The following is a 10,209-nucleotide window of genomic DNA, read 5'->3' as shown; positions in this document are numbered from 1 at the left end:
AGCAATCTAAAACATATAGCCCGTCAAAAAAGTCACGACATTAATAGAGACGCCACTTGTTTCCGGTGTGGCCTCTTATGGCCACACTGTATCCAGTCACTATAAAAGATTTTGATACTTTATACTAAATACAGTTTAAAAACACGTTGTAAATACTATGATTTATATATATTATGTAGTTAAGAAAATTTGAAATGATTATGATGTAGTTATATTTTGTGTATAATATCCAAGACAGTTTTTTACTTTAAAGCGGCATCACCTTAAACTGATTAAATAGAAGTCTTTGATGGAGATGCCGTAATTTACAGTTTTTAGAGCCTTATAATTAATACATAATTTTAAAGGTACAAAATTATAATAAAAAAACAGCAATAATCTTCAGTGCTTATATGAACGTTTCTTTCATAGTTATTAATTTCCTATTTTTGTTCATTATACTCATGATATCAGCTTCCAAAGTAATACCAATTTATTTAAATTCAAGCATACATTCAGTTTTTCTCTAGTATTTACTAATTACGGTTATTTGAAACACACGCCAATAGATCGACAATCTCATTAATAACAAATTAATAACATATTAGCCGTTTCAATTTTTTTTAGGTCAATTTTGAACTAAGATAAGTAAAAAAAAAATAGGATTTTGGCGCGATCTCGGCAACGCGGCAAATATATGGTCAAGGTCGTTTGCTCAGGGGATGGCTTTAACGCAAGATTTAAATTTGCCATGTGTGTGTGTTGTATGTATGTATGTAATGTGTTGTAAGCCCCCAAACTTGTATCTATAAGGGAGTTCTCTTAGTATCTTCGGAACCATAGCATACCTTGGTGCAAAATCTTACTTTTTGGTAAGTAGCATAATAATATGTTTAGGATACTTCACATAAAACCAAAATCACCATAATATGTTTCCACTTTCTATATAAATTTTGAGGAGTTCCCTGGATTACGCATGGATCATCAGGTCACTACTTTTGTGAACATGGTACCAAATTGGAATGAAATCTAATACAACTAAACAAAAATTTTTAAAATCGGTTCACAAACTACAAAAAAATATATACTTATATCCACAGCCGAACATAATATTATGTAAGTAGGTATATTCCTCTTTCTTTTGGAAGTCGCTAAAAATGAGTATAGATTACTTGTTTCATTAGCTCAATACTTAGCTAGGTATTTTTATATAAGTACATAATATTTTGTAAGCTTGTGTTTTGGCGATGCAAGCTCTTTTGTATGCAGCTAGGTATACGATCACAAAACAATTTATACTAAATATTATACACGGTAAATAGATAAATAGCAACAAATTCTTAATAACAATAAAGTAGTATTTCATGGGTTTTCTCAGAATTTTAGTTTACACTTCAAAATAATTTATGTAAAACATGTGAACGTGCATGCCGTACGAAAAACATTGCGAAGCATGAAATTGATAAATTAAAAAACAAACTTACGTGTGTCAAAATATGGAATGTTGAAACTTGAATTTTCAAGTGATTTTTGAATTTGGAATGCACTTTTTTTTTTACAAATCACAAGCAATTGCACTGGACACGAAATGTTTCTGGTTATCGGGTGTGCGCGGAAGGCGCGCGTTTGCCGTGCCTTTCTGTCGGTATTGGCGGGCGGAGTGCGCGCGCAAATCGTCGCGTCGCAGGCTCGCAGCGCACCCCGCATTGACGTGACGTATTGTGCCGACTGTACAGTAACCTTCAGCGAAAGCCTTCGAAAGCTCATGCACAGAATCCCCGCCAGCTCTGTTTTTCTAGAAAACCCGTACCGTCACATAGCGAACGTAACACTGCGTTTAAATATAGCTTTCTTCGATTTTTCTAATCTTCGTTAAAACCTTGAAATTGGTAACTAGCTTCGCGGTTTAGACCTTCTATGGTATTTGCACTATTTGGAGTCAACATCAGTATAATGATAATTTACGAACTGATCTCTAAACTGCGCAGTTGTTATCAAAAATAAACCCCTAAAAGTAGTTTTATGAGATTTCGTGTTGTTAATTAAAATTTAAAAACGTATGTACCATCGAGGAAATTAATTCCTAGGTAGTTGACGGACCTACGTCATGTGGTCGACTTATGTCAATTCAAAGTTAGCTGTGATCGGTCGATATGGGTTTGAACTTTGACATAACGCGACATTACTTAACATAGTACAAATCATCAAATAATTTGATTCCCAGGCAGGCAGGGTGCGGACCTTCGTAACTTGGTTGGGTTCTCAAGCCCAGTCGACAGCATAGAGTACATTCTTATAATTGGAAAGTCGACAGTCGCTAATCGCGACTAACATTATTAGTTATTCAGATTACCCCACCAAATAACGTAGGTCCGATCCGACTCCGACTATAAATTAATAATTATTTTCTTTGATTCTACACAACTTATTAATAACCCTTACGCTCGTTTCTTTACTTACTTCTTAGATAATAATAATATTATCCTAATAATACGACCTCAGAACAGGATTACTTCTAAAATCTGTGAATAGGGACCGTGCAGAGCGATGACACTACCACTAGTGACGAGTAGCCGAAACTTTTACGAAAATTTTATTGACAAGCTCAAGTCGAGCTACGGAAAATTAAAGGATTTCTTGAGAAATTTGAGTATTTTCAAGCATTGTTGTATTCCTGGATGTTCTAATACATACAAGAAAAATAAAGGCAAATCGAACGATCTAAAATTTTACTATTTTCCTGCCAAAAGTATTCACATGCCATGGCTTATTGAAAAACGAAAGAAATGGATAAAAGCCGGTAAAACATACGTAAGTACATACTTAAAAAGTTCCATGAATTTTATGTGTAGACTCGTAAAAACGCTGAATTTTGTAGATTATAACCGTAAATTCATTTAGATGAACACAATATGAACCTAACCTATAACCGTTGCTTCTTTCAGTAAACATCCAAACTGGCTTCCAGGTTCCATCTAAATTTTACATACCTATGCACCGCTCATTTAATTGGCCAAGATCGGAAAATCCTGTACACCCGGCATATAATATACCTATATACCTACAATTTTTCCTGGAGAAGAAAATAAAAAAAAACTCTTTTAAAAAAGAATTTCAAAGACATCAACTAGAATGCAACAAGTTGCATCAAAAGTAAGGATAATTTGGAGAAGTCCTGCCAGGAATTCAACACTGAATATAATATAAGTAATAGTACTCCGTAATAGTGTTTATCTTATCCGGCATATAATATACCTATATACCTACAATTTTTCCTGGAGAAGAAAAAAAAAAAACTTTTAAAAAAGAATTTCAAAGACATCAACTAGAATGCAACAAGTTGCATCAAAAGTAAGGATAATTTGGAGAAGTCCTGCCAGGAATTCAACACTGAGGCACATAATATAATATAATAGTACTCCGTAATAGTGTTTATCTTGAATCATCTTGTCAATGTGTTGGTTCTCAAAAGGATGATTCTTCAAATAGGAAAACTATTAATAGTGCAGTCTTTGAGTGTTATTTCAAGAATACTAAATATAGTGTTTACACTGATGAGGTACACTAGTTAAAATAGTGACAGACAAAAGTTGTAAAGATGGTATCGAGCGAATCACAGAAGGTTGATGAAATAAAAGAATTTATTTTAGTGAACTTGTTTTATTTTATTAGATAACTAGATAAGCTTAAACATTTTTATTTACGCTTTCGTTCTTTGTTTACGGTTAGAATCTCATCCATACTCAATATTATAAATGCGAAAGTATAGACGTCTGTTAGCACTTCACGCCCAAACCGCTGAACCAATTTTGCTGAAATTTGGTATGGATTTACTTTGAGCCCCGGGAAAGGACATAGGATACTCTTTATTCCGGGAAAATGTACGGTTCTCGCGCGATAAATGATTTTTGGCGCAACGGAGTTGCGGGCGTCATCTAGTCTTTTACTTTAATCCTTCGATCGCGGATTCTTGGAAATCTGTTGTTGTTCTCGCGGCCGCATGTGGCAACTTGGGAGTGTAAGTATTAAATCATTTTATAGTCTAAAACATATAAAAAACACATAAAAACTAGCCGGGGTCAAAGAGAATGCGAAGCCAAAGTCACTCACAAGTTACTTCTTTTACTCGCATCGTGTCGCTGCTGTCGAATTACGACGCCCTCTATAGTTTCTGCACGGTCCCTATACGACCAAAACGCTGAAAGAAATAGCAAACAAATTCTTATTAAAGCAATCGTTGCTTTTTTAATAATATAGGAGAATAAAATTATTTTCCGTGAGATTTCTTTAAATTTTAATTAGAATAAGACAGAACCAAGTTTCTTTAGATATCTACAATATAAATAGGCCTAAAATGACGAAACAAAAGGGATCACCAATTATTAATTTCGCTCACGGTCCATCTTCAGAAATGAAATTATCTTCGCGGTCTACATATTTTTAAACAAAAAAATTTAATGTAACAAAGGCTATTACGGAAATAATAAACTTTATTCTCCGCCTTCTTTCGTCCCTCCTTTTTTCGAATTTTCATAAAATTGCATTCTCTGTAGTTCAAGTTGGTATGTTCCGAGGTCCGCAAACGGGTTAGCGGTCCGCCATTTGGTGACCCGTGCTCTAGAGTCGAGAACTCTAGATATACCAGTGGTATTCAACCTTTTTTTACGGGCTACAAACACGTTTTGGTCTTGGTGACTCGGGCCACAAACAAGACCACTGCACTATTTAGCCAATGGGCGTGAATTTCAAAATGGTTTAACTTCACATAACTGATAAAGTCCCGGCGGGCCGCAAGTTGAGTATAGCTGAGCTACACCTAGAGCGTCAATAAAGTACCTATAATCATAGAGTAATAAATAATGCAGTCGAAAAACGTGTATCCAGGTGCAGTTTGTCAAGGGCAATCTTAATATTATTATATAAAATTCTCGTGTCAGTGTTTGTGCGCAAAATCCTCCAAAGTATAAGTCCAATAGTTTTAACGTGGGAGAGCCATGCTTCGGCACGAATGGGCCGACTCGACCGGAGAAATGCCACGGGCTGTGTTTCGCCGAGTGAGTGAGTTTACCTGAGGCCCAATCCCCTACCCTTTTCTCTTCCCTACCCTCCCCTATTCCCTCTTAAAAGGCCGGCAACGCACCTGCAGCTCTTCTGATGCTGTGAGTGACCATGGGCGACGGAAGTTGCTTTCCATCAGGTGACCCACTTGCTCGTTTGCCCCCTTATTAAGTTATTACATAAAAAAACGGCTCAACCGATTTTAATGAAATTTTGTTAGTAGTGTACATTTGTTAGACCTGAGAGCACAGAATAGATAATAGTACAAGTAGGTACTGAGAGTTGGTTTTTATCTACTTTTTATAATTTATATTGATACTAGAAATAATTTATATGGCAAAACAACGTTTGCCAGGTCAGCTAGTAAAATTATATAATTTAAATATTAAATCACTAGCCAACATGTTATTTCTTTTGTATCTGCTACTTGTGGCTTATCTCTGGCCTTGAGGCGAGAATTTTAAATGAGATCAAAAATGTAAATTCAACACAATGTAGTGTTCCAAAATAGTTCTTTAAATATACCTAATTAGTAATTGGATTAAAGTTGTAGGTAAGTATAGATTAATTTCATTTTTATATTTTTTAAATTTCATTTTTATATTTTTAATATAGCTTTAAAATATGCCGGTTTTTCTTGACATACGAAAGAATTGTGGATTTAAATGAAAAAAATATAGTTTGTAATTTTAAAATATACTTAAACAAGTCACATGTAGACCCAAAAACAATATAAACAAACTAACCATTACCAGTATGTTTTTAGAGAGAAAATGAAGATACGATTTAGCAGTCTCTATTCTTTTGTTTAAAGAATCATTATACTTAATAGAAGGTTTCACACAGTCAGAAAATAAATAATAATCAATTGTCATTGAATGCCCAAATCAATATTTTACTGAGTGCCTGATAACTTTTTGGTCTCATTAAATGCATTACATAAGCAACGAAATTAAAGATTGATGAGAGCAAAATGTATAAGTGTAATGAATTTGCATCATTTTACAAAGGCTCCTTGCAATATGTTAGGATACTGAACTTTAATCAGTACACAAAAATATAAACATTGTAAGAGTTTCAATTGCAAGCTTTACCGTATAGTCCAATGCAACACTGTTCTTGCCGCATCATGTCTAGGTGCTAGTATCTTAACTTATATACCAACTGCATAAAATAATTTGTGATAATTACACTAACATATAAAATTATGTACTACTAAACAGTTCATATATATTCGCCCCCAACAACTTCAACTTTTCATTCAATGTGAGTTGTTGGGTCAGCAAATCTGGAATGTTAGTGTTACCCTTACATGTATTTTTTGTTATGAGTTCATTTACTACTGGTAACAGTTTCACAAAATGCATGTCAACTTGGTTTACGTCGATGAACGGCTGACTGGGACCAGATTTTAAAGCCCCGTTTGTAACAATATGGTCATCGACAGCTTCGAGATGATTCTTAGTTGTTGGCACCCATTTTGAGACAAACAAGTTAGCCACTTCGTCGACAACGGAGGAAAAGCTCCTACTGACTGTTGATACAGATATGGATATGACTTCATCAGTCTCCAAGATATCCATCGTCTCTTTAACGAGTGTATCAAACTTTGCTTCATTTATTTCTGTATGGTTAACTAAGTAGTGGACCATTTTCTTTACAGGATCGCCATTCTCTGTATCAGTACAAAGAATAGTTTGTATTGACCAGAAAATTTGTTCCACTTCTTGCACAGTTATCTTTTTCTTTAATGATATGGGATCAACAACCCTTTTCACAGCCTTCTCGATTTGTTTCACTAAGTCCTCCACCCCCGGACCAACAAAATGGTGGCAGAGTGACAAATATTTTGCCTGCAACTCACTATCAATCATAGAAGGACCCTCTTCACGTACAGAGTCTCGATATAGATAACCTCCAATTATGTTAAGTTGGATTCTTAAAGTAACATTAAGTATAGATAAAGCATACACCAGTGCACATATTCTGGTGAATATCATAATTTTCATTTGTTCCCATAGTGCAAGCTTATTGTCGGGATTCTCTTGAAGTTTCTGGACAATTTCTTCCGTATTCAGAATGTTTAATATGCTTTCAGAAACTATTTTTGATAGAGAAAGAATAGTTTGATTACATGTACGCTCAGTGCTTTCAAAATGTTGTTTCTTTCTGGTCATTTCAAAGAATTTTTTGGCTTCTCTCTCTTGCCATTCTCTCAGCCTCTTCTGTGCATAGCTCAACAACAGATATATGGAGCCGATCACAGCTCCAGTGACGAAGAACTTCCTTCTGTGGCGATGTAAAAAATTCCTTATTGATGAAAACATTGTTGCTTGCTTCAAATCTTTTTATTGGTACTGAAATTTGGTTTTAGTGTATACTTTTCTACTAGACTTTTGTATTCATAAGATGTTTCGTTATCAAAGTGGCGTCAATTAATCTCACAACATATCTCATGATGCATACTTCAGTTTTGGAGATGAAGGGTGTCCCATGCACATTCTAATAAATATTAGTGAGTGGTCCAGCACCTGAAATGTTTAATTTGACTAAATTTAAAACAATGTAACATAAACATGATACAAAAGGCCAAAGGTTAAAGACACAATATACACGTATTAAACGATTTATATCAACGGATAGCGGGAAGCAGGCAAAATTAATAATAAATAAGGATAACATAACGATTTCTTATCGGTAAAGGAAACCTATGACGAATAGTAATATATGCATTATACAGTTTACCTGTTATCGATACTTTTGATTCAGTAAATAAGAAGCTTTCCAATTCTCGATCTTTGTCGACTTCTGTCATAATCAAATTAAAAATATTATGCAAATACTTGGAACTTCAGCATCGAAATTATATTAAGTGGTTTAATTACACAACCATTAGTAATATTTGGTCGAAAATATACAGTTTTAGGTACCCTTATTCAGAAACCAACATAAAACACGATCGTAAGAATTTAAGAAATGATTTTTTTCCACATTTGGCACTTGGCAGTTGGCAGCTCAGTTTTGCATTTTTGACACTGACAAGACAAATATTTTTTTTATGTGAAGAGTCAAGAGGCTAAAAGTTTTACTTTGACATTTTGTATTCTGCTGTCGCGGCCCGCGGGTCGCCTTCGGCCTTGGGATATTTCGATATTGGAGAAGAAGAAGAAGTTACAAAAATAAACAGTCTGAATGACTGTTTATTTTTGTAACTTCTTCATTTGACATTTTGTGTTTTATAAATATTTAAAAAGCTATTATTTTAACAGTTTAATATCAATAAAGTCATAAAAAATGAGTGACAAACTGGAGTGGAAATACAATGGTGAACATAGTCTCAAAGGCTATACCGTGATAATTCCTAGTGTGGCTGTTGGAAATGTTGGTCAGCTAGCTTGTGACCTGTTGATTTCCTCCTTGAGGATGAAGAAGATTGCATCCCTTTATACTCCTGCTTTGATACCAGTTCTTGGACAGGATCCATATGATCAAAAATCAAATAACCTTTGTGGTTCCTGCGATATGTACAAGTCTGAGAAAGAATTGATCATTGTGGTACAAATAAGAGCACCACTAATGTGCAAATATGCAAGAAAATTTCTGGAAAGCCTTGCGAATCATTTTCAAAAGATACAAATAAGGGACATTGTCATCCTGACTAGCAGTTTTGCCCATGAAAAGAAGAACATTATGAGTTCACCTTTTAGGTTCCTCGGAACTAGTGTTTATGAGAAGAATTTAAGAAGCATAAATATTCCAGAACACGAATCAGTAGATGATGAATTAAGGATCTATGGAGGAGGCTTTGCATGTCTCTTTTATAAAATTTGCAAAGAAAAATCATTACCCTGTATAGTTCTGTATAAGTATTGTTCCGAAGGAGATAATATTCCTGACGCTTATGAAATGGTGTACTTTTTAAATAGTTTGAATGCTATATTCTCTGAGAAAGATGTAAACGCGCAGTTGATACAGCCAGTGTCTTGGAAATTATTGTTTGGAAGACCACCACCTATTGATATTTATTAAAATATGTTTAAAAAATTACATGGAATTTTATTTTTTATTACTCATTAGTCATTACAGTAAGAACAATGGAGTGCAGTATGTTAGGAGTAAAGCTTCTCGATATAATAAGAAACACCATACTGCGCTCCCAAATGGGCATCAAGGACATAGGTGTCAAGGCGGCCAAGCTGAAGTGGCGACCGCTGGGCAAGGGTCTCAACAGAGTGGGCACCTAGAGATGGACGCCGCTGCCGAGGCCGGCCTAGAAAAAGGTGGCGTCACGAGCTGGAGGCAAACCAGCCAAGCTGGCCAGCGGTGGCGCAGGAGCGAGAACAGTGGAAGATCCTGGGGGAGGCCTTTGCATAGTGGGACACTATAGGCTAGTAATAATAATAATAATAATAATACTCATTACAGTATGTTGATGATAATTATTATTTGTGTCGGTCATTGTAATGGTGGTGTAACTCCATAACATAAAAAAGTTTTTATTTTCCCATTTTTCGTTTCATTAAAATAACTTCGTCTTTTTTTAAGTAACTATATACTATTATAATATTTCATTTGATATTATCTACAATTTAAAGCTTATGTGATTTAAAGCATTGAATAAAAATTTGTAGTTTTTTTCTGACGCGTTAATAACAAAACTCTTTAATAGCATGGAGATAATTCACTATTACAATGAACGATACATGGTGTTTTACCTTTACCCTATGTTCTATTACAATATTTTAATAATTAACACAAGAACTTAATTTTTGCTGTGTATATTGATATTTCACATCTCTTACGGTTTGCCTAAGTTGTCTGTGTCTAAGTTTTTATAATATTTAATATAATAATTGCAGTATATTATTTCTAAATAATAAGTTTATATAATACATAAAATGCAAGTAACATACAGTTAAAAAAATATGAAATTAAGCGCCTCAGTCCAGCGAATAATAATAGATGGCGCTACTAGTCACAAAGTAATAAAAAATATTATGTATTTTTGAGTAAACTTATCTTTATTCGTTCTGATTAAAATTCATAACAATTTATAAGAGATGTGCCGACTAGTCGGTAAAGCCGACTATCCGACATCTTATTTTACTATTAGACTAGCTGTCCCGGTGAACTTCGTGTCACTTTAAAACCTTCCCTGGACTTCTACGAATA

At 34.5% G+C, this 10,209-nt stretch overlaps 2 protein-coding genes across 2 annotated transcripts; one reads left to right on the top strand and one right to left on the bottom strand.

Moving 5' to 3' along the window:
- Window positions 1–5,717: 5,717 nt before the first annotated feature.
- Window positions 5,718–8,022, bottom strand: LOC121736023 (peroxisomal biogenesis factor 3). The gene is made up of 2 exons (XM_042127056.1): window positions 7,783–8,022; window positions 5,718–7,568 (listed from the first exon to the last, which is right to left on the bottom strand). The coding sequence occupies exon 2, from the start codon at window positions 7,362–7,364 to the stop codon at window positions 6,243–6,245; it is 1,122 nt and encodes a 373-aa protein (XP_041982990.1). The 5' UTR covers window positions 7,365–7,568; window positions 7,783–8,022; the 3' UTR covers window positions 5,718–6,242.
- A 262-nt stretch (window positions 8,023–8,284) lies between these two features.
- LOC121735858 (proteasome assembly chaperone 2) lies at window positions 8,285–9,084 on the top strand. The gene has a single exon (XM_042126823.1). It carries the CDS (start codon window positions 8,332–8,334, stop codon window positions 9,064–9,066), a length of 735 nt encoding a protein of 244 aa, XP_041982757.1. The 5' UTR covers window positions 8,285–8,331; the 3' UTR covers window positions 9,067–9,084.
- The last annotated feature ends 1,125 nt before the right edge of the window (window positions 9,085–10,209 follow it).

The sequence above is a fragment of the Aricia agestis genome, chromosome 18, assembly GCF_905147365.1.
Source record: "Aricia agestis chromosome 18, ilAriAges1.1, whole genome shotgun sequence".
Lineage (NCBI taxonomy): Eukaryota > Metazoa > Arthropoda > Insecta > Lepidoptera > Lycaenidae > Aricia > Aricia agestis.
This window is presented reverse-complemented; position numbering and strand designations above follow the sequence as displayed.